The sequence below is a fragment of the Hevea brasiliensis genome, chromosome 17 (genome assembly GCF_030052815.1).
Source record: "Hevea brasiliensis isolate MT/VB/25A 57/8 chromosome 17, ASM3005281v1, whole genome shotgun sequence".
NCBI lineage: Eukaryota > Viridiplantae > Streptophyta > Magnoliopsida > Malpighiales > Euphorbiaceae > Hevea > Hevea brasiliensis.
In genome coordinates this window covers 15,893,602-15,917,668 of record NC_079509.1, presented here as the reverse complement: position 1 = coordinate 15,917,668, position 24,067 = coordinate 15,893,602, and the positions used below count along the sequence as shown (strand labels likewise).

Below are 24,067 nucleotides of genomic sequence, written 5' to 3'. Positions count from 1 at the left end.
GGAAAATTATTAAGTAGTTTCTGAATTTTAATAAAATTATTTCTTTAGTTTTTTTATTTTAAAAAATATATTATTTAATATTTCTATTTAGTTATTTTATTAATTTTTCTGTTACTCAATTAATTTTAATATTAGTCAAACTATAATTTGGTCTTTTTTATTTTAGCGAAACTAATTAATAAATTTTATATTTTAAAAAATATATTGATTAGTTCCTATAATTTTAATTGCATGAACTCTTTAGTACTTTCAATTTTATTTTATATCCAAACTGTCTTAAACATCTCTCTTTATTTCTCTTTCTCCTCGTATTTTTCTCTCTCTGCATACGCATTTAAATTAATTTTACTTAAAAATATAAAATATTTAGAATTTAAATACTATAAAATATTTAAATTTTCATTTTAGCTAACTTTTTATCTCTTTTTAATTATTAGTTAAAAAAAATATTTGAAATTTAAAAAATAAAAAATATTTATTGAACAAAAATATTAAACGATTCATTTATCTAATAAATTAAAAATATTTTCTTTTAATTATTAGTTATATAAAATACTTAAATTTAAAATATTAGATAAAAATTCTATCCAATTCTAGAAATTTAAGGGGATATTGAGATTTAGAAAATAAGGCGCATATATATGCACAAACTTCTTGAGAACAGGTAGATATATTTAATCATGGTTTTGATTTTTTTTTTTTAATCTCTTTTACTCTATTTTTTTTTCTTTGTAAAATTACACATCTTCTCAGTTCTTATATACTTGCTGAAGAAATCTGAAAACCAAAACCAAAGTTAAAGCCTCTCAATCACCATGTAGCCCTAGCCATAGTTCATAAAGAAGCTTTTAATTTGGATTTCTTTTCAAAAGGTATAAAGTTACTTATTTGCTAGCCCTATATATTTACAGGCTAAGTTTAATGTCATTGTGAATTACTTTTTCAATGGGATTACAAAAAGGGATTTTTCAGATTTGACATCTTCTTCCAACTTGATCCACTATATTACATAATTAAGTTAATTTTCAATATTTTTTTTTATATTTAATAGAGGAGTTTTATAATATGTATCGGTGTTTCTTTGTATTTTATTTTAGATTAATAATTTGTCATGCATAGCTTTATATAGATATTAATAATTGCATATACAGAAAATAGACATTAGTTGGTATCTATTTTTTTTAATATAATTAATTAAGTCAAAAGAAAATAAAAAGAAATTTTAATAATACCATATCATTAGTATAGAAAGAAATTTTAATGATACTGTATCATTCAGTGGCCAATAATACTATTGTTCAAAATTTTAATAAAATTTATTTTTTAATTAATATAATTAATTGAAATTTTAATATTAACAAAATTTTAGTATAATTTTAAAAATGTAAAATATAAAAAAATAAATATTAAAATATATTATTAAATAAAATAAAAATAATTTATGTAATATGTAAACAATATGACTAGTTAATTTTATTAAAATAAAAAAATTAAATAAGAGTTTAATTAGTAGTAAAATTAATTGGTTAATAAAAAATTTAATAAAATAATTAAAAAAATTTAATTAAAAAAAGTAAATAATTAATTTTATTAAAATATAAAAATTAAATAATAATTTTACATAAAATTTGATTAACTTTTCGTTTTACAAATAATTAATTATTATATTTTAATTTAATATATAAATAAATAAAAGTCACCGACCAGGAGAAGAAACCAATAATGCAACAAAGAAAGTCGGGTATTCAATTACGTGACTTGTGGAGCACGCGTTTCACACGAGTCTCGGTGCGCGTGCGAATATCGTCTCTCTATATAAGCACACGCGGATTCATGAGGAAGCTCTGGAAATTCAAGCCCTAGAAAGGGAGGAGGCCACCAAGCAATCGTCTTCGTCCGTCGCCGATCCATTCTCTCCTCTCTTTAATCTCTCTTTCCTCTTCTAGGTATTTACTTTTTATTCGTTTTTCTTCTATTTTCCCTCTCTGTTCGTTTGTTGAATTCTTCATTGATTGAGTTATTTTGTATATGTGTATGCTTTGTTTGTTTGTTTGTTTGTTTGATCTGTAATCCAATTTAGGGTTTGGGAGTTGACGAACTTGTTATCTTTGCTACTGTTCAATTGGATTTTCCATCCTGATTTGTTCCTTCTTTTATTATATTTTCATTTAAATTTATTTTAATTATTTTCTTTTAGGAATTGTTCTATTTTTTTTTTCCTCTCTGTGTCGTTAGTTTTCAGGGGCTGTTGCCATGTATTTCTTTCCTCGGTATAATTGACGTGATACTGGTGGTATTGTGCTTATTTAATCCCTGAAACTTGATGCTTAATATGTTTGGTTCATGTCATTGTCGTTGTGTAAGGATTGTAGATATCAATGGCTGTTTCTTCAGCATGTTGTTGGAGTTTCTACTGTCTATGTTATTTGTTGTTGTGGGTTGTGGGCCTTTTTCTAAAGGTGACTGTCTTATAAACACATACATGAGGAGCGGAGAATATCCAATCCAGAGGAACTTGCAACAAAATGTAAACTAAAACAAAAAGAAGAAACTTGGTAGTTGGGGAAGGAACTATCACCAGCTGCTTCAAATTGGGCAAGGAATTTGACCAGCTTGGCTTTAATATTTTAGTAATGGGACATTCTTTTCTTACAGTAATAATTAATAAAAAATTCTTTCATCACAAGTCCTTTTACAACAACCCTAATAACTCTTATCCTCACCACACCCTGCAAAGTATGTATTATGTGTTTTAAATTCTGTGTCTAACTAGTAGTACATGAGAATTGTTTTCACTAAGCACACACAATAATTTATTCTGATATTTGCTGATTCTGTTAGAAGTATATTTAGGCCGCAAATAGAAATAGTTGTTAGAAAATAGATATAATTTAATCTAATCCTAGGCGCCTGGGCGAGGCGAAATCAAGGCACCTCGCCTAGGAAGCCTCCAGGCGAGGCTACTTCAACCAGGCGTTGCCTAGGCGCCCAAGTGAGGCCTAGGTTAGGCAAGAAAAAGGAAGAAAATGCAAGAAGTTTAAAATAAATAAATAAATAAGTTGAGAAAGAACATAACCACTTCTCCTCTTTCTTCCTTTCTTCTTTTTTTGGTTAAACATTTCCATTATTTTTCTTCATTCTTCTCTTCTATCTCTCAAATTCTAAAATTCTTTTTTTGCTGATACTTTTTTTCTTAAATCAGTATATTATTTGAAATTCTGCATGTATTCTATATTTTTTTGTCTGAAAGTCTATCACATTTTTATTATTTTAGCCAAGTATGTTTATTGTTCCTTGTCATTGTTTTTATTACTCCTTATTAGGAGTGTCGTGGAGTTCTTTGGATTTCATTGTTCTTATACTCAGTCAGTAGAAAATAAAGATATTATTTTTCTAAAATTTTGTTACATTACACATTACAATCTATTTGAGTATTTTATTACAATAATCTACTCTATTCTAATATTTACAAGTTACCATTCTAATCTATTCTAGTGTTCTTAATTTATATGATGGAATTTTTTTTTTATTTGGTTACGATTAAAACAAATGGCTGAAAATCATCACACACAAGTTATAAAAAGGATTCAGAAGGAAAATATGGATGAATGCTTTTGATCTTGAAGCTTAAAATATATAATATATTATGCAATATGAATATGAAATTTGACAATTTATTGATTGTGTAATATAGTAGAGTTTTTTACATTGTATATTTAATTATTTATTATTTTAGTATGAATTAGCGCCTCACTTCGCTCTGGCGAGCACCTAGGCAAGTAGGGGTGTGCATTATTTGGTTATAATCAAATAATTGAACCGAACCGATGAAATTCAGTTATTTCGATAAAAGTAAATTCGGTTCGGTTTGGTTTTCGGTTAGTACTAATATAAATTTTCAGTTTTCGATTATCGGTTCGTTTACCTTTGATTTGGTAACTGAACTAACCGAAATAATCGAATTTCAATTAATTAATATATTAATTATAATTTTATTAATATTATATTATTTATAATTATTATTTTTATGATTTTATAATAATATTTAACTTATAATTATTATCTTATTAATATTAAATCATATTTACTTTTTTTATAAATAAAAAGAATATAAATATATTTTTATTAATATTTTATTAAATCATTAATAATATAATATATATTTTTTATTTTTTTCTATTAATTCGGTTATAACTGATAATCGACCGAATATTTTCGGTTTCGGTTAATTTTGGTTTTCTTTCGATTTCGGTTTGATTCGGTTAATAATTTTAAAGTTGATTAATAATTCGGTTAGTTGAAAATTCAGTTTGTTTTGATTCGGTTAACCAAATGCTTACCCCTACTAAGGCAAGTGCCTAGCGCCTTAAGGGTGCCTAGTGGTTTTGACAAGACTGATCTAATCTAATCATGCACATGTGAGCACATATATGTGAAAATTATAGCTCTAACTCTGTGAACTTCATTTGTTTCATTTGTTTCTTGAAAGTTACACCCTTCTGCTCTCTCTCTCTCTCTCTCTCTCTCTCTCTCTCTCTCTCTCTCTCACACGCGCGCACGCGCGGACGCATGCGCACACACAACCAGTTCAAGTATGGCTTAGCTCTATTTTCTCTCTCTCACAACCAGTTCAAGTATGGCTTAGCTCTATTTTTATGAAACCAGGCTTTTAAATACACTGATTTGCACTTTCCTTTAAGTTGTGTTTGAAGTTCTTTCTCAATCAAAAAGACTTAGCTGTTCTTTATAACATTGCAGATTTACTTGTTGACTGTGGTGGTGGACTAGTTAGCTTGAGCTTTGAGGGAGGTGTTTCTTGTTTGCACATAAGGTAGGAAAGTTGAATCAAATTAATTGCTTCTTCTTGTTATTCATGATATGGATATGGCTTTTTATTTATATCATCCTATGCTTCTTAGTATCATTAATATAGCGCATATCATGCTATAATATGCTTTCTGGATCATTTTATGATATGCATATTTTGTCCCTTAAACACGACCGTAACCATTTGATGTCTTGCATGGAAGGGCCAGTGTAACAACAATTGAAATCACTATATGGTTGCTCATGCAGCATTAAGCAGTCACCTTGCCTTTGCCATATATTGTCATGAAATTGTTGTAAAATCTGATGTCATAAAATTAGTTTTTTCTGCATAACTATGATAGCCCTACTTCTTCCCATAATTCTTTCTCTCTCATGACAATGGTATTTGAACCTGGGGTGGTAGAAATGCTAAACATTTTGCTGAACTGTGTTGGGACATAAAAAGTGTTTAGACAACAGTGCTTCACCAATTTCCCCTAATTTACTTTTGTGTTAATTGTACGTCTGCTTTATCGTACAAGATATCACATGCACTTCTTGCTCATCAAGTGCTTGTATAATGAAACATGAAACTGTGTTCTCTTTATGGCATGTGCTTTTTTTCTTTTTGGATTTATTTTTATGATGGAAGAACTAACATTGTTTTTTCTCTTCTGTGAGATGTACTTCCGGTCATCGCCATACAAAAATGCAGATATTGAGCTTGTTCTTATATATAAATGGACTGCAAGAAATTCATCCAGTTGGTTGAGGAGAAAAAGAAGAGAGCTTTGGAGAAGAAGGAAGCCCCATTGAAATGGGAACAAAAATTAGAAGCTGCTGCAAAGGCAAAGGCTGATGCTGAAGCCAAAGAGAGGAAGCAGAAGGCGGCAAAACATAAAAGATCTGTGTTGAAGTCTGACATTGACAGTGATAGTGATAGCAATGATGGAAAAAAGTCCCGCAAAAGGACCCATAAAAAACACAGAAAGCATGCCCACTCTGAGTCAGGTGACAATGAGAAGAGGAGGGAAAAGAAATCCAATCGAAAGCCAAAAAGACGGTCCTCAGACTCCAGTGACGATAGCAGTGATGGTTTTGAGAGTGACTCTGAAGAAGAAAGGAGGAAGAAAAAGAAAAACCATAGAAGACATAGGCATCACAATGCAAGATCAAATTCCAGTGCTTCTGATTATTCAAATGATGATGATGATGATGAAGTTACCAAAAGGAGAAGCCATGCAAAGCATCGTCGGTGCCACAGGCAATCACAATCCAGTGCTTCAGATTCTTCAAGTGATGACGATAATGGTACAATCAAGAGGAGAAGTCATTCAAAGCATCACAAGTGTCACAAGCGTCACCGCATGTCAGAGTCAAGTGATTCAGATTTCTCAATTGATGAGGACAGAAGCCATGCAAAGCATCATAAACGTCATAGGCGATCCCATAGCATGGACTCAGGGTCATTGGATGATTGCAGGGATGACCACAGTTGTGACCGAAGGAGCCAATCTTTAGGAAGGTCATCAGATGACAATAATGAAGAAAGTAGAAAATCAAGCCATAGGAGGCCTGATCATCATTGTCAGAAGCACCGGTGCCATCATTCCAATGAGGGGAAAAATTATTTGCCCCCAGGTAAGGAGGGAAATCATCCACGTCATGGTTTACATGAAGGCAATGGAAATCATGCTGACAAAAAGGTGAATGAGAAAACTAACACCGATATGGATGGACAGAATGAATAGGGTTTCGTCGATTTATCACTTTGGGGGTAGCTCAGAACTCTTAAGATGGATGGAAATTGCTTAAAATTTATGGGAGGCTTGTACTTGTCTTTTTATGTTGTTAAGACTGATGTGGGATTGCAACCTAAATTGCCTTGAATTATATTTTTGTTAAAATATAAATTTGCCTTTAACTGGTTGAGAACAGTTTTATTATATTCTGGAAGTTTAATTTTGTCGTCATTACTTTTTCTTCTAAACATATGATTCTAAGTTTCAGTCGACGGTCAACCTGAATTATTATAATTTTTTTTTATATTTATTCTATAATTAGATAGATATATTATTGGGCAGGTTAAGTTGTTTATAGGAGTGTAGGTTGTAGTTTAAAACTAAGTGACATGTCCAGCGTTCTCAAACTCAGTCAGTTTAATCGGAAACTGGATAGAAGGTCGATTTGAATTATCTTTAAAAATTAAAATTTATGAAATTCGATTAAAATTTGATAATTTAATCGGTGACTTTTATCAATTTAGTTAATGGGAACACTAATGAAGCAAAAGGATCAAAACAACAGGAACCGGTTTGTGAGACTCTTTGTTGAGAGATTTTTCTCTCATTTTCTTGTTTTTGGCCTATTTCTCTTAAGACTAGTTAAGCCTTCCCAACTGGTTTTGTTAGCTTCGGCTTAGCCGATGATCTGCTCTCTTTTGTTAGGTTTGGAAATAAATAAGATTAGTGTTTTCGACGGTTCTTGGCGTTTCACAGAGTTTTTTTCGATCTGCGCAGTGGCTATGGTTGTTGGAACAACACCACCGTGAATGTCAGTAGCCTTCGTCTTCTTAGAAGGTACCTACATGTTTGGTAGTGGGTAACTCGGGGTTATAAGAAAATGAGAGGCCATGAGATTTACTCACCGCCCTCTAACAACAGCCATTGGTAGTGGTGTATGTTTGCTTCCGAGATCCAGCGTCTAGCTGGGTTGATGTAAGGGCAGTGGCTTTCGGTTTGCAAATTGTTGTGGAAGCTTTTGCTTTAGTTGGCCCTTCACATTGCTCCAGCTCCAGTAACCACAAGAATGACAGCACCGAAGGGTGTCTTGCTGACTTGAGTTCTCCGATCTACTAGGTTTTGATTTCTGGGTTTAATTTCTAGTTAGTAGATTTGGTTGGTTTTAGATTCAATTTTCTTGAATTTGCTGGGCTTAGGCTTTTGTTAAATCAGTTACTGCAATGCAACAATTAATTAAAAAAAAAAAAAAAAAAACCAATGAGGGTGTTTCATTCATTTTTGTATATAAAATAATATCATTTTGCATATGTGGTAATTATTAATTAATGACACGTATAGTGATGTCCTTTTATCTAAAAAAAAGTTATAAATTTTTATTTCAAATAATGCGATTAACCAATTTTAAATTTAGTAATATTAATTAGAGTTTAAAAAGTAAATTAAATAAATTATTATTAAATATTAAAGAACATATTTTTAGTATACAAATTAATATATTAAATTTATCTGTAAAATATTTTATTTATTAATTCAATATTAACTTAATATTAATTTAGAAAAATATTATTAATTACATAATATTGCAACTAATCTCATGAAATTTTTATAAAATGATTTTTTTTATAAATAATTAATTAGGAAAAATTTAATATAACAAAAAAAAAAACCTTCCTCACATAAGAAAGAAAACTTTTAATATTTTCTAAAAATATATAATACATAATAGTTAACCTTAAATATGTTCCTATAATTTTTTTAATATAATTTTTCATATATAATTTATCTATTAAATTTTTAAAAAATATTATATATATTTTTTATATAAAAAATTTTTTATATAAAAAAAATTTTTTTTAGGTTGATAAATTTTTTATAATTAATTATTTAATGAAAAAAAAATCAATTTACAAAAATCTCATAAAATAAAATTTAAAATTTCCTAAAATTATTTAATTTTTCGTAATAAAGTTAGTATATAATGCACCATAATTTAATATTTACTAATATATAATATAATATTAATTCATTATATCAACGACAAAAAATTTAATATACTAATATCAACCCAAAAAAAATAATTGATTTTATACATAAATTTAATACTTATTTAAAAACATTTAAAATAAATAGTGTATTAATACCAACCCAATTGAATTTTAACCTTTTAATCCGAAACCTAGGTGATCAGATTCACATGATTTTATCGAACGTCTAATAGTGCAAAGATCCTTGCAGTCCTAATCTATTACCATTGCCATCTTACCAAATGCCTTTGTTCCTTGCAGATTTATGCAACTAGAGACCAGCTCAACTTGGTCAGTGGGTTAACAAATCAATTAATATGAAAATGTAAGTTTCTATGATCTCAATTTTTTGAATTGAAGCATTGTTATTTTGGAATGCTTTCGAATGTAATTAATTAGCAAATTCTTGTACATAATCCATGGCCTCTGTCTCTAAATTTGTTGGTTGGCTCGAAAGATAAACCAAGTAAAATTTGTTAGAGTCATGCAAAACAATTTAGAACACCTATTTTGCAGCCCTTCGAAATCCCACCTTGATTGTGAACAGCGTGCATATATAACTTATATGAAAACAAAGATCTTATTAAGATTATCATAATTTTAACAAACGTTTATTTTCGTCCCACTCTAACGTTTATTTCCGTCCGCGAGGGGGTTAAAAAAAAAAATTGCCTAAGTTAAAACTGAGGGGTATGAATCCCATACTTAAGCTGCTTGAAAGAGTTTAGTTTGACAATTTCATTATATACAAATAAGAAGCTCAAAAATCCAAAATTGGTATTTTATTTCTGTCCTCAGCAGCGGGTACAAAAGAATCATTATCGACTGTTCCTCAAGAAATAATACTACAACAATGCAATTCTCAATAATAATATTTCAGAAGTTCTTGAGTATTTTCTCACTCGAGATTCCATCTGCTACAAGAATTGATGTTACTTCCTGCAAAAGACATTCAAAGTTAGTGGCCTTCCTTGAATATAAATTTAGAAATGCTGGCACCCACCAATGGATGGGCGCTATATGCAACTTATTCACCGGAGCAATCAAAACTTTAAATACTTGTTTAACAATTAAATATCACCAAGAATCATAAATATTGAAGACATTGTTTGTATCTTGCCTTTCTTCTTTCAGTACCCTCCTCATATTCACACACACACACACACACACACACACAAAGAATGGAGTTGATCTTTCTTGCTGTGTCCTTGGACTTGGGGAATGATGATTCCATTATTCTTTGGAATCGCATTTGGTCTCTCTCTCTCTCTCTCCCCCTCTTGTCAAGAGAATATTCTGATTAATTTATACTTGGAGAAAGAAGTTGCGTCATCAGATCCTTCCATCAGACTCCAGTCAGGAAGAAAGCGTACAAAAGGGAAGGTTCACCACCCTTTTCTAAGTACTGAAGAAATTATGTAAGTGAACCAACTCACCCCTCCCTCCGTCTCTTCTCTCTCTCTCTACAACAGTAACTTGTGAGGGGATCTTGGATATCAATAAAGGGCAAACACTGAAAATTCATGGTCAATGGGTTCTTTCCTGCAAACATACTGCTCATCAATCAATCATTTCTTATTGCATTGGCAGATGAGTTGGATTACCACAGGATCAAGGGCATCTCCTGAAGTTTGACCAAATGAGTTGTGAGCTTGGAGGGGCATCTGATCTTGTACAGAAATAATAGATATCCTTCTGTTGAACTATCAAACTTTTGGAAAGGAAGGACAGGTGAACTTTTGAGAGAGTTTTTCATTTTCCACTTCAATTTACTGGTCAACAAACTATGGGTTTAAATTCTGTACTGTAACTGATGTGTATGAAGTTTTCATATGATAAATCTTTGGGAACATCCAATGTTTCTTACAATAAACTTTTGTTGTTAAGTACCCTTTTGTAAATGGATTGGCACCTTTTTGGTGCCACTGCATTTCAAGAGAAAATGTAATCAAGAATAAATTTATAGATGAAACAAAGACATTAACAAACCTCAGACATCTGTTTCTGCCCACAAAGCACAACGCCGGTGGCCAAGGGACTATCAATTTTCTTGGCCCTGGAAAAAGCAGCCTGGTAGCAATGAGGTAAAGAGGTGTCAAGTTGATTTTTAAGCATTAACCACCTTAGAACACATGTAAAAGTAAAACTACCTGTACATAGCCGGTTTCACCAGTCCAACTATCATCTGGCTGTGATAGTACTGGTACAATCCTAACACCAGAAGATTCCCAATCCTTAAACCTTTCCTATGAGAGGAAAAAAAACAACTTCAAAATTTGCTCCATTCAGTATAATCACAAAAAAAGAACACATACACACACACACCCCTCAATTCAACACAAGAAGATAAATACACTAAATTGTTAATTCCATGTGATGTTGGAAAGAATACTACAATGAATGAAAAAGAAATTAAACCTGGTAAGCCATTCTCTTGAGGTTTCTCGCCCCATAATACAGTCTCACATCAGATCTTCTGTCAGCACTAAACCCAGACTCGATGAGAGATCGAATTGGACTGAAAACGAGGGAGTAACCCATCATCAAGAAATACCCACAGAAAATTCACAAAATATAGACATGAATTAAAATTTTAAAATAACTCCTGAAGCATAACTAGTTTGCTTTGTTTTAAAGTAAAAAAATTATAGAATTATGACAAAATGTTATTATCCAAACCAATAGAAGCAACAAATGAAGCATCACATTGGTCATTATTCTATTAACTGTGGAATTAATATGCAAAAAAATTATGGTCTAAACAAGAAGAGAAACAAATTCAAAGATTGAATCTCATTCAAACAAACAATGAAAATAAAGCCATTTTGCCCCTTATTAAGGGAAAGTCTCAAATAGGTTATTGTTGCATTACCAAAAAGAGTTACATACAAATTATTTTATTCTAATTGAAAAACATGAAGATGCTTCTAGATGATTGCAACAATTTCACACCATTTTAAATTTATGAGATCATATTTTATCACTATTGTTTGTCCTGTATTATGATATCCATCTAAATATATGCTACAAACTGAGGGTCCTGTTCAGTTACTGGTTTTCAAGATGGATATCATAACTTCCATAATCCATAGTTCCACTTTTTAAGCCTGCTGCCTTCCCTACAAATTTTACAAGATTTAAATCGAAATAATGCATACGAAAGGGTAGCCAGAACCAATTTTTACACTTTGCTAGTTGCTACCTAATTGCTTAAGCTCTTGAATTGGATTGAATACTCTAAATTCCTATATTTTCCTGTTTATCATAATTTTCAACAAAAATAGTTTTTAACTTGGGATAATGAAGTTGCATAGGCTTGGCAAGTTTAAGACGGAAACGTTTATCCAATTTTTGTCGCTAGCTAAACACTAAAGCACTCGATTTGAAATCTCAAATTCAGACTCTCATCAAAATAACAGTGAATTGATCATTTGAAGCCAACTCTTGTAAAAAATTTTACCTTTCAAAATTTATTTCGTTCCATTTCAACAGTATTCACATGAACAAAACACAACATATAAGAAGTTCGTACCTGATTCCAGATCCAGTGCCGAAAATCAGAACCGTAGGATACTTCTCCGGCGGCGCGATGCGATCTATATCAAAACCGTTCCCCATGACTTGGCTCAATTCCACTACATCTCCTTCCTTAAGACCGCACAACAGCTCAGCAGTCGAGCCGGCCACGCTCTTCACTAAGAATTCAAAGGCGCCTTTCGCTGCAGCATAAGACGGCGGTGACGCGATAGCAAGGAAAGACGGCTTCTCAACGTCGGGGATGCGAAGCTGGAGGTACTGGCCAGGTCGAGTGTGGGACGTAGCGAGGTCGGGAGAGTCAGAAACGTCGATAGTAACGTTGAAGAGGGACTCAGCAGCAGGTTCGATCTGGGAGAGAGGCGCTTGGGACCAAACAGAAGTATCCTGTCGAACAGCGGCGGCGACTGAGGAAACGCGCCGTCTACTGTTGCCGTTGATGTGTAAGGATAGGTGGCGAGGAGTCAGCCGGCGTAGGATAGACATAGGAAGGAGGGGAGGGGTAGGGTGCGCATGAGGGAGAGAGGAAGCGGAGGGGAGCGAAAGAGGAGACGGGTAGAAAGTGAGGGACATGGTTTGGATTTTAGTTTTTGGAGGGTATTTGCGGAGTCGTTGGGTCTTTAGACGTTGGCGGCGCGGCGCTGAAGGGCTGGGCGGGGTTAGAGTGGCGTTCGATAAAAAGCACCAGAGTGGCCGAGACGACGTCCACGTGTCGCAAGCATGAACGCCCCTCTAAATACGGAGGATAACGCAGCGTCCTAACTCCGCTGAGGGGGACTATAAATTTTCCAAAATGAAAAAAAAAAAAAACCTGTTTCATTTTAGCAAGAATTTCAGAAACTTTTTCTTTTTTTTTTTTTTTTTAATTATGGGGACGCTTATATCTCATATCTTACGACTTTCGGGATACAAAGTTCAGGACTTCAGGTTATTAAGTTAAGTAGCCAAGCTCTAGGACAATTCACCATTCGAAAACTCCACCCTACAGAAAGCTATGAAATGTAGAGTGTTGGACAGTGGTTAAAAGAAAAATGCAGAGTAATTGAAATGCAAGCGCAGTCAGAACTCAAGTGACTTCCAAGTGAAAATGGTCACGTTTCATGTTCTCAGGTTAAAAAAATAGAAAAGGAAAAATATACATGCCCGCCTTTCTTTTTCCCCTTATTAAATAAATAAAAAGAAAAAAGAGGGGCTTGGCAGGCAGGGCAGTCCCCTGTTCTATATTATCACACTCTGCAATAACACATCAAAACGGGAATTCATAATCCAACACATTTCACCTCAAAAAAATCAATAATATCCTGTTGCCAGCATCACCTAGATTATTTTTGATTTCTGCAATTTTCCGGACAAGAGAACAAAAGACTGCAGAGAGAGTTCCGTTTCTGTTTAGGATGCTGACTCCTTTGCAATCTTATCGGCCTTGGCTATCACCTCATCAATGCCTCCAACCATGTAAAATGACTGTTCTGGAAGGTCATCATATTTTCCATCCAACACACCCTGCCAAAAGCAAATTCACCGTCATTAATGAATAAAAATCATGACAAACTTAACCCCATGAAGCAAGACACCAAAGACTAATGTTCATATCAAAACACATGCAATGATGCAAACCATACCGTGTTCCCAAGACTAGGAATATAATGTAGCTTGTCATAGCATTAACATTTATTCAAAATACTAATTAACAACATTCCATCACAGTAGCTATCAAAACTCCTCAACCATCACCTCATGGATTTAACAACTGAACATTGATAGCATCAACTAAAAATAGTTCAAGTAAAATGACATCAAATACACACCTTTCATTTATACTCCATTGCAGGAATACATTTTTAATTTGCATCTTCATACTTTGATTTATAATATTAAATAATAATAAAGATTACCATTTTATAAACTCACACAACATACTCAAAAAGAATGATTTATCCCAACACATAAAGAAAGAAATGTAAGTTACTAAACATAATGTCTGAATATACAGACATCCATTCCATAAACATGCTGTCATTTTAAGAATTCCTTGATTTATAAGAGGATATGATTGGAGATCCAATGAAAGTTTTCAAAGCCATAGGTTCTAAGATACAAATTTTCATAAAAGATAAAGCAAATGAATAGTAACAAATCAACGTGCAGGCAAGGTAAGAGATTGTGTGCATGTTTGAAGGACAATAAAGGGAGGGAGGGACAAGCACCTGGAAGCTGGTTATGCTCTCTTTCAACTCAACATACTTGCCAGGGGCACCTGTGAAAACTTCTGCAACATGGAAAGGCTGGCTCAAGAACCTCTGGATTTTCCGTGCTCGGGCAACTGTCAACTTGTCATCTTCACTAAGCTCATCCATTCCCAAAATGGCAATAATATCTTGCAGATTCTTGTAGTTCTGAAGAACCTTTTGCACTCCACGAGCAGTATTGTAGTGTTCCTCACCCAAAATATGAGGAGAGAGCATACGAGATGTAGAATCAAGGGGATCAACAGCAGGATAGATACCCAGCTCAGAAATCTGCTCAAGGGAAACAAAAACGTAGATAAATAATTAAAACATGGTCAAAGTAACACAGATGTGCCTTGTGCTCTGGGTATCAATACAACCAAACCTGTCGTGACAACACAGTTGTGGCATCCAAGTGTGCAAAGGTTGTAGCAGGTGCAGGATCAGTCAAGTCATCAGCAGGCACATATATAGCCTGGACAGAAGTGATAGAACCTTTCTTGGTGGTTGTAATACGCTCTTGGAGACCTCCCAGATCAGTAGCCAAAGTTGGTTGGTAACCGACAGCAGATGGGATACGACCAAGCAAAGCAGACACCTCTGAATTAGCCTGCAGCATAAAAAGGAGCACAATAAGTTTCCAAAATTATCAATGTAGAATGTTAGACAAAGGATCCATTGACACAAAAATAACCTGGGTGAAGCGGAAAATATTGTCAATGAAGAGAAGCACATCTTGTCCTTCAGCATCACGGAAGTGCTCAGCCACAGTTAGCCCAGTTAGACCAACACGGGCACGAGCACCAGGGGGTTCATTCATTTGACCATATACAAGGGCGCATTTGCTGTCAGCCTAATATAATAAAAGAACGAAAAAAAGAGGGGGATGACCATTTGATGTGGAAATAATAGCTTCAACAAAATGTGAAGTATTAAATGTATTGACCTGCTTATCCCCTAGCTTAATGACACCACTCTCAATCATTTCTCTGTACAGGTCATTACCCTCACGAGTGCGCTCTCCAACACCAGCAAACACTGAAAAACCACCTGATAACAGAAACCAAGTAAAATTCAACAAAAAAAAAAAGGAAAATGAGACTGTTTTTAAAAAGTTCAAATTATTGCCAACCGTGAGCTTTTGCAACATTGTTTATAAGTTCCATAATAAGCACAGTTTTTCCTACACCAGCACCACCAAACAGCCCAATCTTCCCTCCCCTTTGGTATGGTGCAAGAAGATCAACAACCTGTAGTTGTACAGGGGAAAGCAACAAAAGTCTTAACTTTTATCCATATATCAAATTTGGTATACTCATAACTAAATAAATTATGTAGACAGCATTTATCCTGATTTTAGGAGTAGGAAAAAAAAGGATGCAACAGAATATCAAATCCAATTTCAGCATAAAAAATAAATCTGGAAAATACCTTGATACCAGTTACAAGAATCTGTTGCTCAGTGGCTTGATCAACAAAAGCTGGAGCTTCTCTGTGAATGGGCAAGAAGTGGCTGGTCTCTGACAGAACATCAAAATACTACTGTTAGAAAATTTACGTCAAAATACCATCCAGTAAGCAGAACAAATGACAGAAGGTTTATAGATTTCTTACTGATATCACCCCTCTCGTCAATTGGCTCTCCAATGACATTCATGATACGTCCAAGGGTGGCCCTACCCACTGGCACCTATTAAGCATATTCAAATAAAGAAATCAGCTTCAAAGATAAAGCTTGGACAAGAAAAAGCCTAAAAAAATAGTCAAACGGACTCTCTTTGATAATCTGAAAAACCACAGAGACATAAAATAAAGAAAAAATTTAAAAAAAAAAAACTATAATTCATAACGCTAATTAAAGGGCACCCATAAAAACCCCCCACAAAGACAAGAAGGTAAATCACCATACAAGAAACAACAAGCTCAGCAAACCATCTAAAAAACAAATGACATAGTTTACAAATAAAGGCAATCTAAAAAAAGGGATTTTCAGAATCCATCAGCATAAATGCCACTGACACCCATCTCCAAATCAAAAACTGATTGACAGCAATACAGCACATCAAAATGGGATAATCACGAAGTATTTTCAAATTCATTTAAATTGTAGCACAAACAAACCCATTTTGACTATGTAGACATAAATTTTTTATGTAGCACAAATTTCATTTAATTTTATGTTAAACTGCCACAAAATACAGTATAACTGAGAAATTTATCTTTTTGGTCCTTCTGGGAATAAGATATTCATACTACAAAAGTAGAAAAATCAAAAGCACCAACAAGCAGCTGACAACATCTTAATATTTTTGAAAGCCATAATCTTTAACAAATTTACCATAAAACTTTACATTCCCACATTTTCATCCACAACTGAATAGTCAGATCTAAAAGCGTAAGAAGATCCCCAAATTCAAAACACCAAACAACATAAAAAGAAAATATCCAAAATTTATCATCAACTATCATCAGATTAGCAAAGATAAAGGCCCATCCAAATATAAAACATACGTAAATTAAGCCCAACTGAATATAGAACATTATGAAATTAAACAATTGAGAGGTGCTTACTGTAATGGGAGACCCAGTATTGAGGACGCGCTGCCCTCTCACCAAACCTTCAGTCCCATCCATGGCAATGGTCCTAACCATACCCTCACCCATGTGCTGAGCCACCTCCAGCACTAGCCTGATCGAATGGTCCAAAACCTCAAGAGACGTCAAAATCGGAGGCAGTCCCTCATCGAACCTCACATCCACAACGGCACCAATCACCTGACAAACCTGCCCAATCGCACCCTTTCCAGTGAACTCATCAGTAATCTTACCACCACCCTTGCCACCCTCGGGCTTCGCTGGAGGAGGTTGAGGTGGGGCAGCGGCGGCGGCGGAAGTCGCGTACTCAGCCGCGCGTGTGAGGAGGTAACCATAAGGAGACGCGCGGCTCGTAGAGGATGGAGATGAGGAAGAAAGCTTAGGGTTGATGTTTGAGATAGGAGATTTGGAGACGGATCGGCGACTGGATGACCGGAGAAGAGAGGATAATAGTCTGCGTGAAGCCATTGGTTGGGGCTTCAAAGAGAGTGAAAATATTGTTAGGGTTTGACAAGACTGAGCTCACACCCTTATGTGCAGTTGGGATGGTTCGTCTGATTTACTTCTTTTTTACTGTTTTACTTTTACCGGGACCCAAATAGGTTAAGATTTAAACTCATAATCGAGTTTTATTAAGTTTCAAACTTGATAATTCACAATTTTGGTATTATTGATAAAGTATTTATAAAAACTAGTCGAATTCACCACGGATAATTAAAATAACTATATAAGGAAATTATATAATTAATATTTTAATAAGAATATAAATTTATCTTATATTTTAATAAATTTACATAGTTAAAATTAAATACGAAATAGAATTAAACATTAAAAATATAGACACTTTCATTATGTTGAAAATATAATATTTTTAATTTGTAAGTATTTTAATATCTCTTACTTACTATCTCTCTGTTTTCTATATCTATCTTTAATATATATATATATATATATATATATATATATGTGGGATGAAAGAGTATTAGTTTTGTAAAAAATACCCTTTATATTTTAAATTAAATATAATTATATTTTATTATTTAAATTTATTTTAATGTTTGAGTAACTTTAAAATTATTAATTTTAGAATACATATAAATTTAAAATTTTTAATCATATTTATATTATAACTTTAATTAATTATAAAATTTTATAAGAAGTAATCAATTAAAATAAAAAATTAATAAGTAAAAAATAAAAAATATAATTAATTTACAATCCATATATATATATATATAGTAATTTATTATTTAAAGTAATTAAAAATTTATATAAATTTAAAATTCTTAAATAATAAATTATAATTTAAATATAATTAAATTAATAATAAAGAAAAAAGGCAATGCTGGATTAGAATAGAAATCATTAACTAAGTTGAATCCTGTTTAACAACTAATATTTTATATATACATAATGAAAAATTTGTAAATGATATTAATTAATTAATTGAATATAAATCCTTAATTAAGTCAAAATCTACTTAATAAATTCTACTTAATGACTAATTTTTTATATATAAATAATAAAAAATTTTTGTAATTGACATTAATTAATAGATTAATTAAAATGTAAATTTAACTAATAAAAACGTATTTATAACTATAGATATAATAATATACTGTTAATATATGGCGTCACTAATAACTTTGGCGACATATTTTTCGTCACTAATACATTTTGCAATAAATAGATTGTTTGTATTATTTTGTCGCCAATAATTTTTAGCGACGGAATTTTGTCGCTAAATTTATAAATAATTTCATTTCTAAATATTAATATATTTAATATAAACTAAAATTTTAATATTATTTTAATAATAATTCTACTTATACCAAATATCATATCATGATTTCTAATATAATAATTCTATCATATCAACCCTATAAATATTATTAAATCATAAAAATTATTTATTTTGAAAAAAAATAAAATAAATAAATACTTAAACATCGAAAACTTCCACTAAGTTTATTATTTTTATTGTTTTAAATTTTTACAAGCTTATAATATAAAATAAATAAAAATTATTTTAATTATATAAAAGTGAGAATAAGAGGGAATTAACATCGGTGTCGCAAGGTATTTTGCGGTCGCCTGAAAGAAAGCTCTTCACCGAAGTGGAAAAAAAGTAATGAGTCGCTACTTTAATTTTGAGGGAAATTAAAGAAAACCATTCATGAAAATAAATTTAAAAAAAAACCACTTCGAAAACAGATATTCTAGGTTCGGGGTCCATATACGAGAGGGGAAGGTGTTAGGCATCCTGCCTCGTCCCTCAATGAAGGTAAACAGATTTAATGTTATGCTCTTTTATAAATCAAAAGGGTAATTAGGGGATTGGGATAGTGATAATGTTAATCCTTTGTGCAAAATAAAGGGATATTTGATATTTCACCTATCTTGGGTTGCCTAGGAACACAAGTTCGTGAGATGGCCCTTTAGTGAATAAGTGTTTGAGTGAATTCGTCTTGTGTATTGGGGTCATGTCATTTAGTTTGAATTTTGTTAAGGGAGCTCGGACGGGGAACTTCTCTCGATCTCTAGATATATTTATTAAGAGTTGGGAGATTTCGGATAAGAACTCTCCTCCAATCTCCCTGTTTTAATTTAAGCGAGAATCAGGTAAGAACTCTCCCCCGATCTCTTTTGATTTAAAATTTGATGAAAGATCTCGGATAAGAACTCTCCTCCGATCTCCGCGTTTTTATTTGAATGAGGATCGGGTAAGAACTCTCCCCCGACCTCTTAAAATATTTGGTTTAAGTTTTTTAATGAAGGATCTCGGATAAGAACTCTCCTCCAATCTCTGCGTTTTTGTTTGAATGAGGATCGGGTAAGAACTCTCCCCCGACCCCTTAAAATATTTGGTTTAAGGTTTTTAATGAAGGATCTCGGATAAGAACTCTCCTCCAATCTCCTTGTTTTTGTTTGAATGAGGATCGGGTAAGAACTCTCCCCCAATCTCTTAAAATATTTGGTTTAAGGTTTTTAATGAAGGATCTCGGTTAAGAACTCTCCTCCAATCTCCGTATTTTGTTTGAATGAGGATCGGGTAAGAACTTTCCCCTGACCTCTTAAAATATTTGATTTAAGGTTTTTAATGAAGGATCTCGGATAAGAACTCTCCTCCGATCTCCGTGTTTTTTGTTTAAATGAGGATCGGGTAAGAACTCTCCCCTGACCTCTTAAAATATTTTATTTAAGGTTTTTAATGAAGGATCTCGGATAAGAACTCTCCTCCGATCTCCGTGTTTTTGTTTGAATGAGGATCGGGTAAGAACTCTCCCCCGACCTCTTAAAATATTTGGCTTAAGACCGAGTCTTTCACCGATTTCGTATATGACTACCTTGTCCAAACTCTTTGGCTAGTTATATCCGATCTCTCTCGGTTACTAATCTGAGGTCCAACCTTATTTCAGTTCCCGCTTTATTATGCTATTTCCTAAACTTGCTTAATAGACAGACCTCATGACTTTTTTCCTGATTCCCTATTCATTCTTTAATTATTTTACTTATTTCAAAAGACCCTATCACGTTAGGATATTGTTACCAACACTTCGCTAAATTACCTAAGAGCTACTTGTAACCGAAACACCTATATTCGAAGGGAATAAAAAACTAAGAACAAATAAATAACGTGAACTGGAGAATAGAAAGAGTAAAACTCAAGAGAGTAATTATTGGCTAAAGGATCCGCATGGAGATTTTTAGTATAACTGAACTTAATGAGAATTTTGAGAATAAAAGCAGAGAAAGTAAAACGAGAGCGTTCGGAAAGGTGACAGTCTAGATACTTACCTGTGTGAGGTTGAAGTTATCAAACTGACTTTGGAGATCACAAATATTGTTGCGTTGAAGGCTGATGGTTCCGAGACCAATGTTACTTTGAGATTGCGAGAACTAGGCTGAAATGCTGTTAAGTCGAAGCTACGGCTACCTGGTCAGAGTGGGGTCAAGCTGAGGGAAGAATATGTAAGTGATAGGGTAATGAAGACAAGACTGAACAGAAACGGTATAGCAGAGTGATGAATAAACTAAAAATGAAGGATTTCAGGGTACGAAAACTCTCTATTAATGGAGATACTCGAGAAAACTAGTTTTTGAAGTTTCTCAATTTTCATGCAAGCTTAGAATGGCAAAGCAGCAAGGCTGAATTAGATTTCAGAGCCTTTCCACTATAGTCACCACCACCTTTTTTTTGTTCGTCCCCTCTATAGTATTGCATACAGGTATTTATAGGAAACGGGTGCTGCTAATGAAGGGTCAAGATCTCCCTTTGGGGAGACGGAAGGTTTAGATTTAAAAGGACATAATCCGACGTTTGAAAATTAAAGGGAATCAAAATCGACGGCTGGGATCCTACCCAAAATATCCGTCCTTTCTCTTCCTAATCCAACGGCTCAAGATCCTACCTTAAAAGATGGATCTGAGGGCTGGGAATAAAAGGCGCCGGCCCTGTCATCTGTTTTTGATCCAAGGGCTCCGAGTTCATCCTTGCAAGTATAATCAACGGTGGGGATTGTGATGTACAGAACTGTCATAACAGTTTTTCGCGTCTGTTAGCAATTTGGGCGATTCTGCAAATGAGGCGTGCGGTGAAGATTTGATCCTGCAACGCTTTAACTACCTCAGCTCTGATTATGTGGAGAGTTATTGGAAGTTATCTTATCCTCTTCGTGCATTCCGATCTCTTATTTCTTCCGATCTATTATGACCCTTTTCCGATCTCTCATATCGGGCCCTTCTCCCAATCTTTCCCATTCTAGGACCTTCCCCTCTATCCGAGCTACCTCAGTCAAAGCATTTAATTCTTCGGTTACCGATGCATTCCCTTCGGTTTTCGCAAGTAATAAATGTTCAAACCCCCTATATATATGCCTCAGCGGGGAATTTCTCCCACATTCCATTTCTCCTCTTCCCATTTTTCACTTCTCCTGTCCAAGTTTCTCCGGTAACAATTTCGGCCATGGTGACTGCTATTGATCTTTTTCCGATTGTTCTCTTTGTTCCTCGACTGAAAATTTATGATCCCAGTGATCGGAGAATAATGAGAACCACATCTGATGACAGTGAGAGAACCGGACTAATTTACCGATCTAGATCGAAAATGTCAATCGTGCCGATCTCGAATTGGTCTATCGATATAATCGGTGAACTGATTTCTGGCGAGAGGACTACTAATTTCCCTCTAAATGTCGGTGACCGTCTTTTAAAGTTCATTTGGCTCCTCACCACATCGGGCGTCCTGACTGTGACTCGGTTCTGGTCGATGACATCGACGATGACTCCTCTCATCATCATGAGAGTCATAGTCACTCCATCTGAGCTGCACATCCATTCGATGCCTATGGCTGGCTTTCTGATCAAACACATCTTTTGATTTAGCCACAAGACTAGGCTTTGACATAGGTCCCTACTAGGTAGGATGTAATACCGATCTTTAGAGATCGCCCAAATGATGTAATCTGTTCTTTAAAGGTTCTTAATGATGTAATCCAATCTCTTGAGATTGCCCAAATGATGTAATCTGACCTTTTGGAATTGAAATGAAATTTTATTTGACAGTTGTCATTTATTGATTATTTTCCTATCTCTGATGTGGATATCCGATCTGGTTCCTAACTAAATCACCTTTAGTCGATCTGTAACTCTGAACATCCGCCTTAATCCGACGATCTTAGCCAGCCGATCTCCTTTTATTTTATTTATGGTTTTTCTGGAATCTTCCTGCGACGTGTCAGGGAAGTGGGCGGATTCCGCTAACCGATGTGTCGCTTGGGACACTGTGAGCATTGAATGCTCAGACGGGTATAAATAGGGGAAGGGTTAGTTAGTTGCTCCCTTATGTCATTTTCAACACTTTGCGAGCGATTCCAAAATTCTCTCGTTTCTTTAAGTTTTTCCGACATCGATCACATTCTGGTAAGGGTTTTAATCTTTTCTTAGTTAAACTTCTTTGGTTTCTTTGAAAATGAGCAGAGCCGAGGGTCAGAGAGCTACAAGTCCGTCTTCTGTCCACGTTTCGTGGACCTCAGAAGAGGGTGACATGATTAGATCGGGTGGTCAAGTTAAAGAAAGCCCTCATCCCAGAACTTCAGCTCGGTGCGGCATCGAGGTGAGGGGCATCTTTGAGAAGAGACAACTTGCCAATTGATGAGTTGCCTTTAGTCTTGAGGGACGCCGATCTCCAATCTATAAACCAGGAGTACAATCTACGGATCGACTCCTTTGAACTGATCAAATGCCATGGCGATCATTGGGCTGACCATTTCTTTGATGAGGGCGATCTCATCATGGTGTATGAAGAGCAACTGAAGGTTGGGCTCCGCTTTCCCTTGGACGAATTTTACAAAGCCGCCCTAAAATTCCACCATGTCTCGGTAGCCCAAGTGCATCCGTTCTCCTGGCAGACTCTAATAGCCTTTCGGGGCCTCTGCCGAGCTAAGGGACTGGAACCCATAGCCAAAGTCTTTGCCGAGCTGCATAGACTCGTCCGAAGGAAGGATGATGAGTTTTGGTTCTTCCAAGCTAAGTCCCATTGTTCTCTCTTTACCGATCTTCCTTCTTCATTAAAGAATTGGAAGAATGGTTCTTTATTTTGAGGAGCAAGATTCAGAACGGCTTTGAGGGGATCCCACGGAGTTGGCAACACCTGGTCGCTCCGATCCCAAAAAGGATCACTTTAAATGAGGACGAAGATGCCGTGGTGAATGAGTTAAAGTCTCAGGCGTCCACTCCAAAATTCTCTTGCTTAGACGCAGTGATGGCCGAATCGGCAAAGATTGGATGATGCGGTCAGTCATGGCGAAGAATACGAGCTTGACTCTCGACCTCTACCGGTACTATCCATATCTCTGGTCTCTGAACCTTAGCAAACTCACTGACTTTCTTTTTCGTGTAGGTATGGCGGGCGGTGATGCTTCCAAGGAGAGCCACAAATGAAAGAGGGAGGTTTCTAGAAAAGTGAGGGCGATGAAGGGGGCCGCCACTGCCGATGCTCAGACCCCTCATCGTGAATCAATAGAGGTGCCAAGCTCTCCTCAACAACCTCAGGAGCAACCGATCCCTGAGGTAGAAGTCCTTAGCCCGACTCCTCAACAGATGGAGCTCCCACCTCCCCCTCCTCCTCCGACCT

At 34.4% G+C, this 24,067-nt stretch overlaps 3 protein-coding genes across 6 annotated transcripts; 1 reads left to right on the top strand and 2 right to left on the bottom strand.

The window, feature by feature from the left end:
- Positions 1-1,806: 1,806 nt before the first annotated feature.
- LOC110647112 (uncharacterized) lies at positions 1,807-6,731 on the top strand. Of its 4 annotated transcripts, none has more exons than XM_021800788.2 (3): positions 1,807-1,946; positions 4,759-4,831; positions 5,491-6,731. In XM_021800788.2, the coding sequence occupies exon 3, from the start codon at positions 5,550-5,552 to the stop codon at positions 6,558-6,560; it is 1,011 nt and encodes a 336-aa protein (XP_021656480.2). In that variant the 5' UTR covers positions 1,807-1,946; positions 4,759-4,831; positions 5,491-5,549; the 3' UTR covers positions 6,561-6,731. The 4 variants fall into 4 exon arrangements, with proteins under 4 accessions (XP_021656480.2, XP_021656483.2, XP_021656484.2 ...); XM_021800789.2 differs by having other exon boundaries at positions 1,850-1,946; positions 5,525-6,731; XM_021800791.2 differs by lacking the exon at positions 4,759-4,831 and having other exon boundaries at positions 1,808-1,946.
- A 2,601-nt stretch (positions 6,732-9,332) lies between these two features.
- Positions 9,333-12,901, bottom strand: LOC110647109 (fruit protein pKIWI502). Its single transcript, XM_021800786.2, has 5 exons — positions 12,108-12,901; positions 10,994-11,093; positions 10,726-10,821; positions 10,565-10,645; positions 9,333-9,514 (listed from the first exon to the last, which is right to left on the bottom strand). The coding sequence occupies exons 1-5, from the start codon at positions 12,680-12,682 to the stop codon at positions 9,452-9,454; spliced, it is 915 nt and encodes a 304-aa protein (XP_021656478.2). The 5' UTR covers positions 12,683-12,901; the 3' UTR covers positions 9,333-9,451.
- A 283-nt stretch (positions 12,902-13,184) lies between these two features.
- LOC110647108 (ATP synthase subunit beta, mitochondrial-like) lies at positions 13,185-17,466 on the bottom strand. The gene is made up of 9 exons (XM_021800785.2): positions 16,909-17,466; positions 15,952-16,027; positions 15,769-15,857; positions 15,470-15,587; positions 15,284-15,387; positions 15,032-15,190; positions 14,723-14,947; positions 14,317-14,628; positions 13,185-13,612 (listed from the first exon to the last, which is right to left on the bottom strand). Exons 1-9 carry the CDS (start codon positions 17,398-17,400, stop codon positions 13,499-13,501), a joined length of 1,689 nt encoding a protein of 562 aa, XP_021656477.2. The 5' UTR covers positions 17,401-17,466; the 3' UTR covers positions 13,185-13,498.
- Positions 17,467-24,067: the final 6,601 nt, after the last annotated feature.

Coding starts and splice junctions, on each gene's coding strand:
- LOC110647112 (XM_021800788.2), top strand. CDS start 5,550: ATGGACTGCAAGAAATTCATCCAGTTGGTTGAGGAGAAAAAGAAGAGA.
- LOC110647108 (XM_021800785.2), bottom strand. CDS start 17,400: ATGGCTTCACGCAGACTATTATCCTCTCTTCTCCGGTCATCCAGTCGC. Junction 15,858..15,951: donor TGACGAGAGGGGTGATATCA/GTAAGAAATCTA, acceptor ATGTTCTGTCAG/AGACCAGCCACTTCTTGCCC. Junction 14,948..15,031: donor ATATTTTCCGCTTCACCCAG/GTTATTTTTGTG, acceptor TTTATGCTGCAG/GCTAATTCAGAGGTGTCTGC.
- LOC110647109 (XM_021800786.2), bottom strand. CDS start 12,682: ATGTCCCTCACTTTCTACCCGTCTCCTCTTTCGCTCCCCTCCGCTTCC. Junction 11,094..12,107: donor GGCACTGGATCTGGAATCAG/GTACGAACTTCT, acceptor CCTCGTTTTCAG/TCCAATTCGATCTCTCATCG. Junction 10,646..10,725: donor GTGAAACCGGCTATGTACAG/GTAGTTTTACTT, acceptor CATTGCTACCAG/GCTGCTTTTTCCAGGGCCAA.